Here is a 21,681-nt window from a genome sequence, read left to right on the forward strand (position 1 = left end):
GACCAGACAACTCACAGCCAAGAGAAACGGGGGGGGTGGGGGGGGGAGAAGAAATAGGCTCTAGCAGCACCTATGGGAGAAACTTGTTTACAGTACTTGCTTAGCAGACTTGGTGGCCTGGCCAGCTTGCTTGAAGATGTGGGTCCTCATGGCTGGAACACAGGGGATCCCCCAGGTGAGAGATTAAGCAGCTGCAGCTTCAGTCAGCATGGGAGAAGCATGGAATCTTCACTGAGTCGATTCCTCACAGCACCGGACAAACAGGGTGGGAAGCTCAGTTGTGTTCTGTAGCAGACTGGGGTGGCCCGGTTCTTGAAGTCCGTGGGTGTCTGTGCTCCACGTGGGCACCAAATGTGAGGAAAAAATAGAGGGCCGCAGCTGTGGTGGAGTCCCCGGGGGTTTCCACGCTGCGGCGAGTCCCACATGCAGGAGAGGTCTAAGGTTCCCGAGGCCTGGAAGGTTTGGCGGCAGGCCCCAATGACACGAGGCAGTCCTTGGTTCCAAAAGGGTTTATTGTCATGGCGGATGATACATGAATCTGGAAGTACACCCCTAAAACTCAGGCCAGTCCCAAGTTATATAGGGAGGGAGAAAGGGGGAGGATCTGGGGAAGCATGCTTAATTTGCTCCGCCCTCTGGCCTTCATTAGTATGTAAATCCCTACGGCCTGAGGCCTCTAGTCACGCCCTTTATCTGTGCACTTTGGGAGGGGCTGTCTGGCCTACGTGACTGAACAATGTAATTCTATGGAGACTAGACTGCTTTTCAGAACCCTGGGTTCTGGGGGCATGCCAAACTCCTGCCGGTTCTCACGCAGAGTTTCGGGGTTCTAGGCACCTGCCAAGCCATGAACCAGAATACCCTTACGAAGTCCCACACTGAGAGTAGGATGAGTTATTCCCAGTGACATACTTCTCCATTAACACACACATACACACACACACACACACACACACACACACACACCACAAACAGTGCCTGCAATGGGAACCAAGCCTTTGCGTCCATGAGCCTGTAAAGAGCATTTCTCTTTCAAACCACCAGAACGTTCTTGTGTTATTCAACTTATCTTCTAGGAGTGTTCACATTCTCTTTTGTCGGTTGGGCAAAGACTCACTAGAAACTGAAAACCAGCAGGAGAGCTAGGTGTCTCTTATCAGAGATATTAAGTCCTTTGATGCACGAGGAGTTGTCAGTCACTGAACATGTGTATACTAAGTAAAGAATAATTTAGAGATTTGCAGATTCGAGGTGATGGAATCTATCTTTCCAGAAATGTTTAATAGATTTTTAAGAAAAAGGGAGACCCAGACATGGTGACAAATGCTTATAGTCCCAGTCCCAGGGAGACTGAGCCAAGAGGATATGGCCAGCCTGGGCTGTGTAGTGAGATCATGTCTACTCTGTGTCTAGCACCCATAAAAAAGTAGAGGTGAGCCCTGCTGGAAACTTTGAGCTGAAATCTTAGATGCTGATTTTAGACCGTGTGAGACTCAGTACTGCATAACTGCATTTCTGAATGTGTGGGGAGTTTAGTGTCATCAGAAGGCATCAAGCACAATGTCACATGTGCAGTGTTGCTCACTTGATGATGGCCTACATTAAAAGTTCAAAGTAATCTCTTGAGTTTCATTGAGCAATAAGAGGAAAGCTTTAATATTTCTGTTTTGTGTAAAATGAGAAATTTTTTTCTTTTAAAGAAGTTCATTTATTAGTAACAACTTGAGTGACAGCTCAGGCAGCAAGGAGGACACTGCAGTCTCAAATAGTTTACTGTTCTAAAGGCCTTGGACCTTGACACTTGCTTTGACATTCATTTGGACTAGCCCTGCATGGTGGCAGTGACAGTGACGATCGTGCATCAGCAATCCCTTAGCAGGTGTCTGTCCTCCCTCTTCTCTAGGCAAACATGCAGAAGACATATTTGGTGAGTTATTTAATGAGGCTAACAACTTCTACATCAGAGCAAATTCCCTTCAAGACAGAATCGATCGGCTTGCTGTCAAAGTCACCCAGCTGGACTCCACGGTGGAGGAGGGTAGGTAATTGCATGAAAGTAGAGAGCTGCATGCAATGCAGGCTCGACAGTGGTAATTAACTCCAGTGGAGTCTCTTCTTTTCCCCTTCAGTAGCACACTGCCATTTATTTCGTCTCTTCTTGGAAGAATGGAAAGGGAACACCCCATAGCACTCGGTTAATTAGTGATAAAAAAAAGACTCAGTCTCTATTGTATGTCATGCTCTTGTTTTAAAAAGTTGCAGATATTACAATAAATAAGCTGAGGACCCTCATTTTAATCCAGTTCTTAAGTTTCATTTACGGATTAAAAAAATAAACTTTGAATAGCTACTTGGTCTTTTTGGTTAAGGAATTCTTGGTATCTTTTAAAGAAGATTTATTTTTTTATTTTTTAGTCACGTCTCTCTGGGTGGGTGTGCGTGGGTGTGTGGATGCAGGTATTGGTGGAGCCCAGAAAAGCATATCAAATACCTTGGAGCAAGAGTCACAGCCAGTTGTTAGCCACCAGGTGTGGACACTAGGAACTAAACTCAGGCCCCCTGCAAAATCATTCAGTGCTCTTATCACCTGTGCCAACTCTCAGGGCCATTTATCTTACTATTCACTTTGTAAATGTATATCACAGCTGAGTTTTAGATAATCTTTCTTGTGTATTTTTGTTAGCTCTTAGAATTGGATGCTTATGATAAGATCTACCCTGGACAAGATGAGTAGGTTAAGTTATATGTGGTTTCAGGGACTATGTCATGTCTTAAAACCTCTTTACCAGGCAAGATTCTATTGTATTGTTTCCATTGGTGCATATATTAGCATTGCAGAGACCTTTTCCTCAAAGCTAAGGAGTCTGGGTCCCTTCTCTGGGTTGTCACACAGCATATGTGAGCGAGGTTTGATGGTCCAGTGGGCAGGGCAAACTGGAGAACAGCTTGGACACCTAGAGGAGTTATCAAGGTTGGGTGAGTTAAATACAATGTAAAAGTTGTGAAAACTGAAGAAAGCTCACCCTCCTCTGCTCAGCTGGGTGCTCACTTAGCTCAACTTCGTTTCCTGGATCAAGGTGCTTATTTTGTGGATCAGAGTTCGAATCGAGGCCTCTCTGCCCCCCGGGGGGGGCATCTGAAAGAGAGAACTGGGGGACAAGAGACACGAAGAATGGATAGCAAGTCAAGCTGTCAAATTTTAATTGTTCCTACACAGGTGATATACACATAGAAACAGGACATGAGATAGGGGGGTGACGTAGGGTCTCTTTGTCTCTGGGGAGCACAGGTGTTCTCAAGAACAGAATGTTGTCTGGGTGAAAAGTTCAGCAGAAGGAACAGAAGAGGTTGCTAGGTACCTGTCCATAAGATCTATAGTTATTTGTTCTTAACTAGGCTAGTGCTTTCCCACAGAGGCTACCTGTTTACAAGATCTATAGCTGTTTGTTCTCAACTGGGTTAGTACTTTCCCACAGAGGCCAAGACTTTGTACCAATAAGCATGTATGGCTGACAAAGCAGTTAATGTTTAGGCAAGGTCACTCCCAACACCTCTCTTTCTGCATCATTGTGATGGGTGCTTAGTAGGGTGCTCATATTTGCATTCTTTTTTTGTTCAGGCATCTTACTGCACCTGGCACTAATGGTTTTTCCTAAGATATCCAGATCTGTGTGCATGCCTGCTACTTAGGGGCTGTATAGATCTATGTGCTTGCCTGCTATCCTTGGGCTGTATTCTGTGTGGTGTCTGAGAGGTGCTGTTTAAATAGCAACAAAATGATGCCCTGGTCCAGTGAAGTAATTCTCTTGTTACAAAAGAAGACAAAGCTGTGATTTGACTTCATGTCATAGAGAAAATGTATCTTTTAGAGGGAGGAAGGGCATTCTGTTTAAGCAGGATTTTAAAGGAACAACAGAAGCCATTATTGCAGGGGCTAGAGAGATGATTTGGTGGTTAAGAGAACTGGCTGCTCTTGCAAAAGATCCATGTTTAGTTCCCAGTACCCACATCCAATTGGCTTACAATTGCTTGAGTCCCAGGAGATCCAATGCCCTCTTATGGCCTCTGCCAGCATTGTGCATGTATACACACTCATGTACATACCCAAAAATAAATCTCTGTTTGAAAAAGCCAATATTGAGTCATTCTGGGAGATATTTATAATTCTGAGTCAAAAGATGCTTCTTTCTAAACAGAGAATATCTTGTATGTAACCCAGGGGGCTTGTCTCTCAATAGTCTCACTACAGGATATCAACATGAAGAAAGCATTCAAAAGCTCTACCATCCAAGATCAGCAGGTGGTTTCCAAGAACAGCATTCCCAACCCTGTTGCTGACATTTACAACCAGAGTGATAAACCTCCGCCGCTGAGCATTCTGACACCATACAGGTACTCCTCCATGCCTCTCTTCCTGCTTCCCCATGGCCTTTCCAGCAGAGATAGAGGAATGCTTCCAGAGGCTAAAATGTGCTGGTGTGCTGGGTGGTACCACCTTGGAGGGCTCCTTTGGGTTGAAAAAGAACACTCTGAAAACAGTAACTGCCATATCCTACCCAGTGAAATGTTAGATGTAGAATTGCTGGTGTTTGTAACAGGAGACGTGTGAGTTTTGATTTTCGCACTCAGATGTGGCTGTCTTCAGTGGGAATGATACTTCACAGCAGCATACCAGGTGTGGGTGCTCTGTTCGTTATGTTCCAGTTAGCTGAAAAGCAGCGATATGGTTCATTTATAACATGGTAAAATCCTCATCCTAGCCCTCAGCAGCACACAAACATCACTGTTCTGTTGTTGCTATGATGGTTGGATATGTCAGGGACTGATTCCCAGAGAAAAGACAAAAAACCAACAGGGAGGGCAGCATTCATAGGGAGGGGCCACCTGCACGCACTCTCATGAAGCTTCACACATCTTTCCCAAGACTGTGGTGTCTTATAACTATCATCAGCATCTTTGGGTCTCTTTCTTGTTCTTACTGTTTCCTTGTCTTCCATGGTGAGCCTTGCCCCTCTGTCCATATTTCCTCCCCTCTGTGGATCTCACTTCACCAACATCTGCTGGGCACTGTGGTTATAGCCGAACCCTCTCACAAGTGTGTGATGGTCTTGGAGACCTGCATGTCCTTTGTATGTGGCTGCCATCCTGATGTCCTCCTCAGGAGGGTCCAGGCTCTTCATTTGATTTGTAGTCTTTTCCAAAGATGCACAGAAGAGATTTAGAGCCAACCTCCATGAGAGGACGGTTGGGACTGTCACATTCTCTTTCTTCTGGACAAAGAGATTCTCTCAGACAAATAAGTGGGCATGCACACATAATCAAAATCACATGGAAACGGATGGGAGCTGGGCAGCCTTAGCTCCTATGGGACAAGTAGGCTTTCCTAGAATTTAGAATGTACATATTTAAAACTGTGATGTTCGTGAATAGAAACCTCTCTCCTGACCACCTTCTTTTTCCACTAATTTGGTTTTTTGTTCCTTTGTTTGGGCCGTAAACTTTCTCCTGTCTATGCATATTTAACTGGCTTGCCTCTTCTGCATGCATATATAACTTAGTGGAATACTGCTATAAAGAAAAGCTCTTTTCATTTAATTTGGACGCAGTGTTTACATTACATCATGACTGAAAAAATTTAATTTCTTCCATTTATTTTCTGAGAGCAATGGAAAACATTTTTAAAAGGTTCCATTTTTATATTTGACTATATGTCTTTCTGTATATAGTACACATGAATATAATACACCCAGAGGCTAGAGTTACAGGCAGCTGTGGGCCAGCTGATGTGAGTGCTGAGAACTGAACTCAGGTCCTCTGAAGGATAAGTAGGAGTTCTTAACAGCTGAGCCATCTCTCCAGCCCTTCAAGCATCACTGCTGTTTCCTGTTAACAGCCCTGAGTTCATAATGGCTGTGTTATTACTTGTTAAATGTTAAGGGAGCAATTTATATAATGATTTGAAATATTATTTAGACTATAGTAATCATAGCAGTACTTGAAACTGACATGGCCATGGGAGATAAAGTTTCTTGAGAAAATACATTGTGTTTCTGTCACGTCTACACCCACAACCATTTTGCTTTCTGAAACCAAATGGTATTGTGTAAACTTGAATTGGCAGAGGGGACAGAGTATTTACTAGTTTTTGATCATTACTGTAGTGAAGTTCCCAGTAGAGGTAGTGTGCTCTGAGCATCCTGGGCCTCTACTTGTAGCTTCCTGTTAGAATAAACCAAATAGTTCCTTAAATGCAAAAGCTATTGAAGTTGGGTATTTGTGAGTGGGGAATTTTCACATAGGATTTACACCTACTGAGTTCTGTTTTCAAGACTGTAGAGTTATTTGCTTTTGCGCATGTTTCTATGTTTTTCCAAATAAGGAAGTTCACTGTATAATACATAAGGTGGTTAGCATGCCCCATGTGAGTGTTAGGATCCAAAGGGTTAAAGTTAATGTCATCTCCCAATGAAGGCCGCTGACTATCCTTCTTCCCTGGCTTTGAATGCTTTGGTCCACAGAGATGACAAGAAGGATGGGCTGAAGTTCTACACAGATCCTTCTTACTTCTTTGACCTCTGGAAAGAAAAGATGCTGCAGGACACAGAAGACAAGCGGAAAGAGAAACGACGTCAGAAGGTGTGTGATGATGTCAGCGGGAGACACCCATCAGTGTGCACACAGGCCCTTTGCTCACATATTTGGGGCATTATGTCTAGTGTTCAGATTTTCTCAGGGTGTCCTCCTTTCGCATGACAAACTTGACACTTTAACCCAGCAATGATGTTTTAAGTAGATCCGACAAGATTTGTTCTCCAGCACTTGTATGCCTCTAACAAAGGAAGTGGTGAATGCTGAAGTTCAGTTTCTGACTGTGTTTCATGACTCTTGCCCCTTTGTTCCCTCAGAGCTTCCTACAGTCAGTGCTCCTGTCAGACATCAGCGTGATTTTTCTTGTTTACATTCATCCGTTAGGTATGATGTCACTGTGACTGAGAACTTACTGAGGTGCTCTTGGGAGACTGGGAAGCGAGTGATCTGTACTTTCAGAGATCTTTACTAGGGGTGAGCCCCCGCTTAGAGGAGGTTGGAGGTAGAGGTGAACAAGAAGGATGTCAGTCAGGACTTTTAGAAATAGCTGCCCTATATATCATCTTGGAAGGATAAACTGACTTGTTCGGGTTAAGCGACTTCCACTTTGAAAATTTCCCCTTTAGGGCTGAGAATTTAGATGTATGTACTCCACTGAGAGGAGTAATTCTCCTACTGATCTTTTTATACATACATTGTGTTCAAAAATCAACCACCCAGACCATGCTTTTACTCCTAATATGGGGAAGCAGAAGCAGGCTGGTCTCTGTGAGTCCAAGACCAGCCTGGTCTACATAATGGATTCTGGGCCAACCAAGGCTACATAGTGAGACCCTGTCTCAAAAGAGAAAGCACTAACCACAAACCAGAATAACAAAAACAGACCATAATAGCAAAATACCAACAAAACAACCACCCAGCTTGGCTTGACAAGAACTAGCCTATACTGGAAGAAATACTTAGCACTCAGTGTGGTGGTCTTGATGTTGGGAGCATTTAGTTGGTTTGAAGTGAAGATAAATAAGAACTCAAGGTTTGAAAATACGACCAAAGGATGGGCCAAGGGTAGCTCAGCTCAGAGCACCTGATTGTATGAGCAGGTCTTGGCTTCACTTCTCAGCACAGACAAAAGAAGAAAGAGAAGGGATAGAGAGGAGGAGGGCACCTGGATTCAGGGAGAGGGTTTTTAAGAGGTGTGTTAGATGACACTCTGCATGCACTCACACTGGGGAAGGATTTAGCTGGGGACCTGGGAAGAACTGCCAACTTTTACAAAGAATTCAAGTAAAGAAGTCATGGAAGAAAAAATTACGTTGAAAGCCTCTGTCATTGTAAAGGACAAATCCAGAACTTTCAGGAGGGCTCTCCATGGACACTTCCTGTCCTTCCGAAAGGCTTTCCCTTCTCGTATCTATTTCAGGAGAGCGTTTTCCTTCTCAAAAATTGATTGATTGATTGTGTGTGTAGACATTTTGTCTGCATGTATGTTGTGTACTACTTGAGTGTCTTGGTGCCTGCCTGCAGAGGCCAGAAGAGGGCATCAGATCCCCTGGAGCTGGAGTTACAGATGGTTGTGAGCCACAATGTAGGTGCTGGGAACTGAACCCAGGTCCTCTGGAAGAGCAGCCAGTGTTCTAACCACTGAGCAATCTCTCCAGTCCTGGCCTATAACCTGTTGAAAGAAAATTGTTTTTGCTATTGTTGCTGGTATGTAATTATTGTACTCACACTGGCTTCATAAGGATATTTGTGTGTGTGTAAAAGAATCTGTTTAATAAAAAGAGAAAAATAAGGAATCTGTTTAGTAAAAAGGGAAAAATAAAATCTAGAATTCTTAAATGAGGGACTACATATGATTTTTGGGATGTAGTTCACTTAATATCAGGATATCCAGTTGATCCATTTCCCTCACTCTCTGTAGCTCAATTCAGTTTGTTGTGTACGAATCCAATGTTGTCTTTTTCCTGTCCTCTATTGACAGTCACCAGTTAGCTGTCATGAGCAACAAGGCAGTAAAGCTTGGGGAGGAGCTGTCTCTGTGACAAGATGACCTAGAGTCTTATGGACAAATCCCGGCAGTGACAGAGCTGATTTGGCTTTGATCTCGGAGGACCTCTGTATTACTTTCCTAGATGCGGGATTAATTTATATGTGTGCCCAGCAGTGATTATGGTCCCCTTTTCTCTGTATCCTCATAGACAGTGGTTTTCTTAATGAGCACTGTTCTAAGTTGAAATGGACTCTGAGTATAGCTTCCATCCTAGGAAGGTACTTGCAAGGCTCCTTCCTTTATAGTCTGTGAATTCGCATCTCCTGAAGGTTCATGCATTGGAGCATTTCTCCACATGTCATGTGGTGCCTTAGGCCCCGATGGGCATATGTTGTGTCATCTCCCATCCCCAGATGCAACCAACTTGATCACAGGTGAATGACCCTTTTGATATGCTCTTGAGTTCCACTTGTAAGCCTTGTGCTGAGAAAGTTTGTGTCTCTGATAAGACAATTGGCCTATGATTAGCTTTTCTGTTACTGTTTTTTCTCTCTCCTGTTTTGGATCTGGGTGATGCTGGCTCTGTGTGAAGCATTTGGTGCTATTTCTTCCTTGCTAGTCTACAAACTAGTGTGAGAAACATCTGTGTTAGCTCTGTAACTGTCTCCCAACAGGCACCTGGAGCTTTCAAGAGACTTTTGCCTTTATTATTATTATTATTATTATTATTTCAGTTTTGCTTTTTTATAGAGGTTTAAGTAGCTTGTATCTTCCTTGCTTAATTTCAGTAGGTCATAGATACCTAGAAATGCATCCATTTCTTTCTTTTTTTTTTTAAAGATTTATTTATTTATTATATATGAATACACTGTAGCTGTCTTCAGACACACCAGAAGAGGGCATCAGATCTCATTACAGATGGTTGTTAGCCACCATGTGGTTGCTGGGATTTGAACTCAGGACCTCTGGAAGTGCAGTCAGTGCTCTTAACCACTGAGCCATCTCTCCAGCCCTCCATTTCTTTCAAATTACCAACTTACTGTAAAGCAGATCTTAACAGCCCCCAGTGAGCTTCTGGCCTGTATTGTTGGCTGCGGCTGTACCTCCCCTCTCATCTCTCATTCTATTAGTGTGCATCTTCTTTTGGATGCTTTGGATTGTTTTGACTGTCAATCTTATTTATTACTTCAAATAACCAATCCTTTCATTGATTTTTTTTTTTTTTTTACAATTTCATTTCTTTCTCCCATGACATCTCTTACTTCTCTTCCCCTGCTGATTTGGGGTTTTCTTATTCTTATTTGTCCAAAGTTCTAAGGGACATGGTTACCTTTTTGCTTGAAATCTGTCATTTTTAAGATATGTGCACTGCTTTCATTACAACATGGTTCCCTTCTGTCTGTGTTTTTCACCACGAATGTGTTCCTCCTTCTGCTATAACTGATAGTTTTGCTGGATGTACTGACATACATCAGCAGAATGAGGATATATATGAAATAAGGGTTGGTAGGGAGAGGCGACAAGTATGATGGATAGCCTTCAAGATTTGAAGGGCTTTTCTTGGAAGAGGTACAGAAGGTAGGATGTTGTGTTGCATAGTCCGGGGATTCTATTGCAAGCCCCTGTCACTGAGATAAGATTTATTACCTTTAATATTTCAAGATACTGCGTATGTCTCCACCTAATATGCATTTTACTGCATAGAACTAAAGGCTGAACTGTTGTGAGCACATAGCATACCTATCCCCTGATTATGTCAATGCGTGCCTCCTGAACAGGAAGAGTGATAGTTGTTACGTGCCTTTAACAGTGTGGCTCTTAATTAGGATGTAGCATGGCTCCCCATTGAAACTTCTCTTCCCTTTTCTTTTGGGTTTTAAAAGTACACAAATAATATATCCTGGCTGTAATGCAACCAAATGGCTTTGACTGTTATGAGGGCACACCCTCTCTGTGAAGACCCAGCATCACTTAGCAGTCTTATGAACATCTTCTCCGGTCTTTAGGCCATGTACTAAGGTATGCATACACATGTGCTGAAGCATTTTCACACACAGAAATTTTTAAGAATGTGGGATTTTTTTCTTAAAAGCATACAGTATTCTGAAATACAAATGCTCCATAAACTACTTGCCCTTTGCCATGTTTAGGAATGGCTGTTGATTATAAATTGACTTCTGAAGTCCCAGAGTTCATTTCCTATAACATTAGAGGTGGTTCTTTAGTTTACATTTCTAGAAGGTGAATTGCTGTTAACGAGGAGAAGGCAAGGCAAGATTTGGATAGTCCAGTCATTCGGCCCTTGCCCCTTTAAAGGCTGAAGACTCAGTTTATACCGCCAGAGGGTTTTGGCAGATATTGTTGACTTGCTGAGTGCCATCTCATCTGCATCTCGTCTTTTCTCATCCTCTGGAGCCATTCCTAGGTTCTGTGCGCATTTTGTGTCCTTATTCTTAAAGTGCTCCAGAGGCTCTAAGCACCTCTGAAAATAATTCAGTGCAGCCACCACTTTCTCACTGCCTTAAGTGCAGGCGAGGTGACATTTGAGATATGTATATACATATACACACACATATTTACATATATGAAACACATACAATAATCATGTTTAATATAAAGCTGGGTATAAGCCATATCACACTTTAAAATATAGATATATTTGTATTTTACCACATTCTATAGAGACTTGTTTGTGCTTACTGTCTGACTTCTCCTTTCAGGAAACAAACTCCATAAGAATAGAAACTCTGTGTGTTTGTGTGTGTGTGTGTGTGTGTGTGCACGAGTGTGAGCATGAGTGTGCATGCATGCATGTGTTGTGTGTATGTTGGCCATTTACATCATCAGTATCTGAGTGCTGGGCATGTGTCCCTGGGACATGCTTGTGCTTGAGGTGTGGTGTGTGGCTTTGATCCCTCAGCCAGCATTTACTGAGTGTATGTATACTTCTTGTAAAGGTAAAAGAGTAGGTGAGACCCATAAGGGAGAGTAGGAGGGAAAGGCACACAACCTTTGTCATGGAAGATCATAAGTGCTTGTGCAAGAAAAGGGACAAATGTGTAGATGCCCATAGAGGGCCTCCCCTTGGAAGAGAGGCTTGCATCTGACCACCTTGAGGATGGAATATGCCTTGGCTGACAGACAGGACTGGTCTAAGAATGGCTTTGTGTCTAAACAGGTAAGTTTATCTATGTGTGCACGGACATGCACACATGTATATGTATGCATATATAGGTGCTTCAAAGGTTGTCAATGAGGGAAATGATTTTTATGAATGGTGTTACCAGATATTTCACATGAGCAGTGCAGATCTAGGCACAGAGATATTAAACAGGCTATAACCCCAGCAAGTGAGAGTCCTGTTCTGAAGGTGAAGGTAAGCAGCTATGGAGGGAACCTGTTGTTTCTTTATGGACCTACTTTATTTCTGATGGACCTGGTGAGCCCAAGGCATGTGCTGTTAGAATTTCCCATAGTTGGGTGTAATAGAATGTGAACAGCTCTTGAGTGTGTGCCAGGCTTGTTTTCTGTGCATTGTAACTGCCTCTAACCTGCTGTTTTCCTTTCCCTTCTGTCTTGGCATGCTTGCTCTCTTTTCTTGGACATCAGGAGCAAAAGCGTGTAGATGGCACCACCAGAGAGGTGAAAAAGGTTAGAAAAGCCAGAAACAGGCGCCAGGAATGGAATATGATGGCGTATGACAAAGAGCTTAGGCCCGACAACAGGTTGTCTCAGAGTGTGCACCATGGAGCATCCTCCGAGGGATCTCTGTCCCCAGATACTAGGTGTGTGTGTGTCATGGACCTCTCTCTCGTCCCTGTATTTTGGGTTTCTTTGTGCCTATTGTATCCTTAACATTGACATCTGTATTTTGCTTTTAAAATAATGCTTTAAGGCATACGATTTGAATGTGGGTTACTTTGCACACCTTTAAAGCTTTCTTGGGTTTTCTCTTGGGTTAATCTGGAAGGTGGAGTGTTACTGTGGATTCTGAACTTGGGTGACTGTCAATGACTCTGGTTTTGCTTAGTCATCACTTACTGCTTTAATGTGAAATGTTGAATTTCCTTTGTTCTTTGTCAGTAGTGACCCAGGAAGACCATTTGAAGAAGGCACAGACAAAAGAGGGCTTGCTCTCTCTTTCTAAACCTCTCCTCTTACATGCTCTCATTTTAGGACCTCCTGCTGAGTTTTCTTGAAAAAGTTGACAGCAGTTAACTAAAAATGTTTCTTACAGGTACCAACAGAGAGGTCATGAGGACACATTTCTCACACAGAGACACTCACTTGAAGACCAACTGGCCTGTTTTAACTTTTGGTTTAATTTCTTGCTTCTGTTTTATCGAATCATGTTCCACTTGTGTGGACTTCTGGGCTTCTGCATTTGCAAGTTAGAATTCAGGCTGGGAACATAGCTCAGTTGGGAGAGTGGTTTCCTGGCATGTGTGAAGCCCTGGGGTGAACCCTGGTTCATAAACCAGGCATGCTGGCACAAGCCTGCAACCTAACACCCAGAGGTGGAGGGAGGATGATCAGAAATTCAGGGTCATTCTGTACTATATATCTGAGGCCATCCTGGGATACATGAGACTTTTTAAAATAACAGCAAACAAATGTACAAACTAACTAAAACTTAAGGAATTTATCCAAGAAAATGTCAAAAATAATATGAAATTGGGTATGTACCTCATATTTGATTTTTTTACCTTTTGTTTTTTCTTCTTTTCACCATTTTTACCAAGTTTAGAACAGTCTCTACCAATCCACAAGAATAGGTGGGTGTCTACTAGGGGACAAGTTTAGGGGTTACAGGACTTCTGATACTGCTTCCTACCCAGGCCTATGAGGTCTGAAAGGTGTGCCCCAGGTAATCTTTCTATACACCAGTAGCCTGAAGTATTAAGAGAACTCTGGAAGCTCTGAGCTCGAGCCTCGTTCTTGAACTTTAGTACCAGGTTATTGATACTACAGTTCTGCTGCCGTGGTGAAGGGCATGGGAACCCCAGAATCCCCATGGTGCCGTTTTTTTGTTTTCACAAGTAACTTGGTTGGGGTTTTAAACTGTCACGCAAAGCATACACTTTATTTTCACACCATATATGCTCTGATTTAAACATGGGAAAGGGGTGGATTTTTTTTTTTAACATCATCAGTTGAATATTTCTCCCTACTATCTGAGATTGTTCCATGCCAGGCATGCTGCTGATGGCCATTGGAATTATTTGATTCTCTGCTTATGTGCTCACGTTGTCTAGGTAGTTTCATTCTCTTATGTGGTTCTTTTCTCAGCGTGTGCTTGTGTCTGATGCCATTTGCTGTGACTCACCATTGCAGACCTGAGTTTAGCAAACATCACAGTTCATCATTGGACTTAGACTGAACCCCTTCAATTAATTTGGAAAATTGGCATGTTTTATTAAAACTGCATCCTTTTCTCTTTTGTAAAGAAGATATGTGTTTTTCTTCTAGTTATTTGAAAGTGTGTGGGTGTGGCACTCTGTGAGTGCAGTGCCTGTGGAGGCCTGAATGGAGCAGCAGACCCCCTGGACTTGGAGTTACAGATGGGTTTTAACTGCTATACGGGTGTGAGAATCAAACCAGGGTCCTTTGCAAGAGCAGCCAGTACACCTAGCTGCTGAGCTTTCTCTCCAGTCTTAACTTTTTCTTACTATGAATTAAAAATACTTATATCTGGATATTACAGAAAGAAATTAAAAATTAATTAAAAATTAAATTAAATACCTATCCTGACATCATCCACAGAAGCCAGTTTGCTTTCTTACTGTATCTGTCTTCAGTCTCTCTGTCTGTGTCTGTGTGGGATTTTTATCTTTACAGAGTTGGAATCATGTGAAACATTTCCCTTTTACTTATTTTTATTTTTGTTGTGTTGTTTGGTTTTTTTATGACCCTGGGTCTCACTACGTAGTACTAGGTTTCCTGGAACTCCCTATGTAGACCTTAAACACACACCTTGGACCTTAGCCTCCAAAATACTGGGATTAAAGACATGCATCACCATACCTAGCTCTTTGACATCTTAAAAATATTTTATTGGTAAACATTATTTGGTAAGGCATGATTTTTGAGGTGTATTCTCGTCCCATATGAGCATTAAAGATACTAAGGGAAGTTTAGCCTTAAGCTGCATATAAGGCAGTCCTATAGACAAAATGTTCAGGTAAATGGGCCTCCTAAGTACTGCCCTTTCCTAACACATTGCTAGGCATGGCTTGTTTCTAACTATGAGTTTCAGATGAACAGTTAATGGAGTGTTCTCTGTAATCAGAAATCAGTACATCTCCACATCCAGCTGGCTTTATTTTCTCCAATTCCTGGCCCTCCTTTAGTGCTGTGGCTCTGCCTGCCTGCTTCTCTAAAAATCCCTGGGAATTGATGATTGATGGGATTTTCAAGCTAAGTGAACAGCTTCCTTCCTGCCTCCATTATCTTAACCCATTAGTTCTCTGCTGCAACAGATGGGGACTGACCATCACAGAACCGCAGGGTCACACTGCTCAGCACCACATCAGTGGCATGCCTTGTGTCAACTTCTACATGCCCATTCAGCCTCCTCTGAGTCTCCCTGCAACTGCCTGCTGGCACCCCTCTGTTCCCTGGTTTTTCACCTGATCAGCCCCTGCTGATTCTCCTTTTGTCACCCTTAATCAGAGTCCTGTCGCCATCAATCCTGTGTCTATCTCTGTGTGGTCACCTGCTTTGTCTTGGCTTCTTTTCTCAAAGCCATGTTCCAAAGATGGCATTCTCTTCTGTACCATGGAATGTGCTGCGTCCTACCCAGTGTCCCACTGGGGACACTCCATGCTGTGCTGGGTGACTGTCTCCTGTAGAAAGTGACATGTCAGTCACCTAGGTAGGCTGTCTATATCATCAATGACCCCATAGATTTAGATCTGTTTCTGTTTTGGAAATATACTGAACCCAAATACAGGTCAGACATTTTCTACCACTGAAGTGTGGTAATTCCACTGCTAGCTCCTGAGAGAGTGATGAAGACATCTTCACATACCTCCATGATCTAGACCACAGCTCACAAACAGCGGAGACAAATAAGTTACTGTTATGCTGCAGTTAGGGGACAGAGGGGAGGAGCAGACCCTCTGGTTGGGGAAAGCAGCCCACAAAAGTTCCAAAGGCAGGCATGAGTACGTGTCTTCATTTCTGCCCTTGCCATGTCCCCAGTGTGTGCTTACCTGTTTCCCTTCAGAGAGAGAAACTCAAGCTGAACCCTAGCAGGAACCAGCAAGTGTATGTAAGAAAAGTCAGAACGAGAAGAGAAGAGTGGGAGAGGAGGAAAATGGGCATTGAATTCATGAGTGATGCAAAGAGGCTGGATCAGGCAGGGAGCGCCAAGGAAGACACAAGGCCCAGAGGGTGCGTCACTCTGCTTTCTTGGATCCCCAGCCCCAGACCAAGCCCTGCTTTAGCATCGCGGGAGGATGTGCAGCCCCTGATGACTGCCTGTAAAATGGGTGCCTCTTACTAACACAGTTTGCCGCTGCTACATAACACTAGCCATTACCCTCCTCCCAGGCTCTGCAGGATACCAGCCATCACCTCCTTTCCAAACTGCTCACTAACACAAGGTCTCCATCCCCTCTAGAGCTCTGTTGTGCAGCTGTGCTTACGGCCCAGGAAGCCAGGTTGTGCTGATTTTCCTTCTTTGGGTTCAATGCATTTCTGCCATTTATAAAAATGCAGCTCACTGTGCATTCTGGATCCCTCTTTGTCTCCTTGCTGTTAACATGTATCCAGTTCACCTGCTGTTTCATACTGCCAAATCATATGTTGTGGTATTTTATTGCGTCAGAAATTCTCACTCAATCTGAGATATTGTTTCTAAATGAATGGAGTTTGTCATATATCATTGTCTTCATAAAGAAATCCGTGAAGTGCTGTGGCGGTGTGTCTCTGCTGGTTCCCACTTACTGGTCTGACTTATCAAAGCTTCTGATCTGAATCCATGTAACACTGGGGCTTGCTACTAAAATAATTGTGTTGTTGCTTAGAAGCTCTCAGGGGGCTGGACTTAGCTGTATGTAAAAGAAATAAATGTCTTTCCTCATGTATTGACAATGTTGTTATTTGTCGATATGCAGCTATGTCTTGAAGGACATTTTTAAAACTTCAATTCCTCTCACCCCCTTTCCTCCAAACTCAGGTCTCACACATCCGATGTTACCGATTATTCTTATCCTGCTACTCCCAACCACGCTTTGCAAGCACAGCCAGTGACACCTTCCTACACAGCTGGTGATGCACCACTGCATGGAACCACAAACCAAGGCGCTGAGCATGAGTACCGACCGTCATCTGCCTCGGCAAGGCACATGGCCCTGAACAGACCTCAGCAGCCACCGCCCCCGCCTCCTCCCCAGGCTCCAGAGGGGTCCCAGGCCTCTACGTCAGTGGCTCCAGCCGACTATGGGTAAACTGCTATTCCTTTCATGTTTGCTTTTGTTGGTGAATTGGTGTCTTGGAAGACAGTTAATGCATAGAGTATAGTCAAGAATGATTGGGCACAGTGTCAGTGTTGACAGAGGTTGTCAAATGAAATGGGTGCAGAATCCAACCACTGACAATTTCCTTTTGTAGTCACATCTCTGGTGGACAGTGTGCCTGTGTCTGTCCCCTGCTCACATACGGACTCTAAGCCAAGGCACCCATAAAGGGTAAAATACTTATTCGAGAACTTGTCTACACCCTCGAGCTTCTCACAGAGTGCTGGTCATAGACCAGAAAACGTAATTCACTCCTCTCCATTCACAATGTAATCCCTTCTCGACCTCCTGGCTCCTGGAACGTTTGGCCCAGTGCCTCTTGTTCTCTGATCTGTGAATTGAGTGCCTCCGTTGTGTCCAGCCCCTTCCAGATCACAGGTTAATTCATTTGAGACCCTCCCTGTTACATTGGAAGGTTGTCTTTAGCTCTCTTAGTCTTTAAAACGCTCCTTAGTGTCTATACCCAGGAAAGTTGAATACAGCAACATGTCTTTTCCATACAAGGGAAATCCTTGCTTTCTGATTGTGCCTGCAGCCTGAAAGAGGAGACCACGTGTCCTAGGTGTCTCCTGTCCTTTGGCCTTGGCTAAGCTTGGATTCCTAGGTTATGTTTTGAGGCTGCTGCATCAGGCACACAGAGGGTCTGTGGCTTGGAAAACTGTTAACCTATCTCTTGGAGTGTTTGGCACACCACTGGGCACCTTAACCCTGGAGATCCCCATTCAAACAGGGCCAGAGAAGGGAGCATCACTGCAGCCTCTGTCTCCTTTGCCTCAGAACCCTCATGAGAGAAGGTTCTGCGTGGCACAGTTCTAAGAGGCCTGGAATGGAAAGGACACCAACCTTCTGCTGCCATCTATGGACCTTAGCCATCCACAGAATTCATCATGCGTTTCAAAAAATGGTCATTTTAGGTATATTCAGTGGGTTTTTAATTATCATGATAGAAAATGTACAACTGGGAGAAACTAACCCTTAGAGTGGACACACACACCCTGCGGTGATGCTGGTCCAGCTGGCAGCACCGTGCTCTGTGTCTGAGCTATGTCTCTATATGCTCTATCAGAACTAGGGAGACATGACCCTCCCTGGTTATGTGGGTGACTGTGTTTTATTTATTCCTTAGGATGCTTCCAGCACAGATAATTGAATACTACAATCCCTCAGGACCACCACCACCTCCCCCTCCACCCATGATTCCTTCAGCACAAACTGCCTTTGTCAGCCCTCTCCAGATCCCTGCGCAGCCCCCGTTCCCTGCCTCAGCCGGCTCCACATACCCCACTCCTCCTCACCAGCCCTCCACTGGGCTCCTGGCCACAGCACCACCACCCCCAGGCCCCCCACCTCCTCCACCTGGTCCTCCTGGCCCCTCTTCCCTGTCATCCTCCCCAATGCATGGTCCCCCTGTGGCTGAGGCAAAGCGCTCAGAGCCTGCACAGCCACCTATAAGTGATGCAAGAAGCGACCTCCTGGCTGCCATCCGGATGGGTAAGTGTGCACGCAGGTTCACAATCTGCATTCTGGAAGAGACTGATTTGTGGCTCAGCCAGCTACACCACCTTCAAAAGATAATGGTACATTCTGTCATTTGTTACTTTCTTATTAAGTTGGAATTCTTCTTCAGGTAGCATAGAAACACATTATAATACAAAGCTTCAGGAAAGCTTTACTTGACAAGAAGCCAGAAGCTAGACATCAAATGATAGATTAATTAATAGGATCCTTCTCCACTTTGGACCTCAAGAATGAAATGGAAGTGAGTGAGTGCCCAGCAATGGTTTTGTTTTCAATAAAGCTAAGATTACACTGGACTTGTCACAGACACAGCTTGGTGTGCCAAGCCTTGTGGCTTCTGGAATTTATTCAGTAGCTCACAGATTGTGCCAGGCAAAACTCTTGCCTTACTACTGAGCCCTAACACAGGAGAGGTAGCATGAGCATCTTGTAGACCTTGACCCTGTTGACTGCCCCAGAGCCTCCCAAGGAGACCTGTGTGTTGTACTATTCACCCTTAACCTGTAAAGCCCAGGTAGCCCCAAGCAGCAGCAACAGGCTACAGAATATCCCAAGAGCTCCTCACACCCTAAGAAACTCTACAGCCTCTTGGTCATAGTTTGCCTGTCTTAGATAGAAGTAACAAGGAAAGTTGCTGGTCTGTAATCCTGGAAACTGCACTCTGGTAATATCCTTGACAGAGTTATGGTGCAGCTGCCTCTGCCTGTGTCTGAGCTCATTGAATCAAGCCAGTGCATAAACACACACATGCATAGGTGCACCTGCGCGTGCACGCGCACACACACACGTGCTGTGTATGCATACATACAGGTTACATAGACACACACACCTACCTGCTGCTAAAGACCCTGGAATCCTCAAGTATCATTGAAATACTTCAGTTTGTCAAGAGATGCAGTCTGAAAGCCAGACTACCTTAAGGGAGGTCAGCTCTCCAATTTTAGGATGCGAGTCTTAGACATGGTTTTGTACACTTTAGGCCAATCCAGTGAGTGCATAACCAGAGACTACCATGCTCCAGTAGACCATACCTCATTTCTACAGGAACACAGCTTGTAAATGTGGAGCTCAAAGAACTCTCCAGATTAGAGCTTAACAGAAATGGGGACAGATGAGGCAGGAGGTGTTTGGAGCCAGGAAAAATGTCCCCAGTAGTTTGGCTTAGTGGCACCATTTGAATAAAATTTATAGGGAAAATAGAAACAATGTTTATCTACGATAACTTCTGGTTCTGGTTTTGATGTTTTCTTCAGGAAAGAACACATTTAGTAGCTGTGTATTTTAGTAGTATAGGCCCATTATGTCTTGAGTAACTCCTGAACTATCCAGAGAAAAGTGTGTTCATGTTTTTGTGAGAGTATGTGCTTATGTGTCTGTGTTTGTGTGTGCGCGTGCGCGTTTATGCGCATGAGTGTGTGCATGTGTGTGTGAGTCTGTGTGTGTGTGTGAGAATGCATATGTGTGTGTGTCCCCGTGGATGTGCATGTGTGTGACAGATTGAGAAAGCTTGTTCCAACATTGTAAGGGCAAGTAATATGGGAATATCTTTCTCCTGGTTTTGTACCTAGCCCATAAATCTGAAATTCTGTCAAAGGGCAATGCTAAGTGCTTCATGTTAAACCACCATTGTGTTACCAAGCAGTTGCACAGACTGTAGTATTTTGTGTCCATTTCCAGCAATAGCCTGAGTTTACATGTTTTCTCTCCTCTCAGATGTTCAGGGTCTTGTCTGTAAACTCAGGATAAACAGGGTGACCTGTTTGCTTTCCTTTCCTGGGAGCTGGCCAAGAGACTGATTCTCTTCCCTGCCTTGTGTTTTCAGGAATCCAACTGAAAAAGGTGCAAGAGCAACGTGAGCAGGAAGCCAAGCGGGAGCCTGTTGGAAACGACGTGGCCACTATCTTGTCTAGACGCATTGCTGTGGAGTACAGTGACTCAGATGATGACTCTGAGTTTGATGAGAACGATTGGTCCGACTGAGTTGCAAGGGCCAGGCAGCCATTCGACAGCCAGAGCACCATATGCAAGTGTATTAGGAGCTCCAGTGATCTCTGCACCCTCACAGTGGTATTACCCTGTAGCTTTAGTACCTTTTGTATTAACAGTGTGATTTTGCTTCTGCACATCCTTCTGGATTTGTTGAGTATTTACTGTGTAATACTTAAGTGCCACTAAACACAGCACACTGTGCTGCACACCAGGAAATTCGCAGTAACTAGTGCATCATCCTGAAATAGCATCTTGCTTCCCTCTTGGCTGTGAGAGTCTCCTCTCCTGTCCATCCTGATTTGGTGGGCTTGCCACGTGTCTGTGCAGCTGCCCCATGTCAGCTCTTTGCAAGATCAATGGCTATGTGTCTTAGTGATGTCTTCCAACCCATGGGTGATACGCTTTCCTGTTTCTTTTCTTTGCAAATCAAATTCCAGATGGACATGTTTGTAGAGGGAATGAGATGGTTTAACAGATCTGAATGAGATGTATCTGTTTGCACACTTGGCCTGGTAGCCTCCAAGGAAATGTGTATGCTCATTTGCTTTCCTTATCTTGGCACTTACAACAGAGAGCACCCATTTTTATGAGGGGAACCCTGTGGGTACTCATGTAGAGAGTGCCCACTGACTTTTGCAGACGGAGTTCACTTTTGTGGCTAGCCCTGATAGCATGGGCACCAGTTAGCCAGGCCATGTACAAGCTGCAAAACTTGCATGGTAGAGCTGCTACATCTGGTTCCCTCCTACTCCACCCAGTGGGAAAGGGACCTACATATTTTATTTCCTGGGATCCCTGCTCCTCTGTTCACTAGGGAGTGAACATAGTTCAGCACCTCACTCCCCTTGCTCTGAATCATGGAAGCTTGAGTTTAGCTGAGAGATGCCACCAGCTATTCACGACCCATGGTGCTGTGGCTGGATTCACTCTCAGTCTCTCAAACAGGGCCACACCCCTCCTGAAGCACAGTTCTCTTCTTTTGTGTTGTTGGCACATTTTAAAATTTAAAGAGTACCTCACAAGATAAACTTGATTCAGCCAGTTGCCCTGGCAGAGACTCTGACTTCCCCTCTG

The 21,681-nt window shown here is 44.1% G+C and overlaps 1 protein-coding gene across 2 annotated transcripts in view; it reads left to right on the forward strand.

Annotated features, from left to right (window-relative positions):
* Window positions 1-21,336, forward strand: part of Wasf3 (WASP family member 3) — a 94,958-nt gene extending 73,622 nt beyond the window's left edge. The window contains exons 4-10 of one of the 2 annotated variants that reach the window (XM_028778023.1): window positions 1,904-2,038; window positions 4,239-4,392; window positions 6,519-6,636; window positions 12,188-12,363; window positions 16,761-17,027; window positions 18,227-18,591; window positions 20,441-21,336. In XM_028778023.1, the coding sequence (XP_028633856.1) occupies window positions 1,904-2,038; window positions 4,239-4,392; window positions 6,519-6,636; window positions 12,188-12,363; window positions 16,761-17,027; window positions 18,227-18,591; window positions 20,441-20,598 (1,373 nt within the window). In that variant the 3' untranslated portion in view covers window positions 20,599-21,336. Of the gene's footprint in view, window positions 1-1,903; window positions 2,039-4,238; window positions 4,393-6,518; window positions 6,637-12,187; window positions 12,364-15,806; window positions 15,974-16,760; window positions 17,028-18,226; window positions 18,592-20,440 lie in introns of both variants that reach the window. The other variant, XM_028778024.1, reaches the window with a different exon arrangement.
* The last annotated feature ends 345 nt before the right edge of the window (window positions 21,337-21,681 follow it).

Source organism: Grammomys surdaster, unplaced genomic scaffold (assembly GCF_004785775.1).
Source record: "Grammomys surdaster isolate TR1022 unplaced genomic scaffold, NIH_TR_1.0 320, whole genome shotgun sequence".
NCBI classification, from domain to species: domain Eukaryota; kingdom Metazoa; phylum Chordata; class Mammalia; order Rodentia; family Muridae; genus Grammomys; species Grammomys surdaster.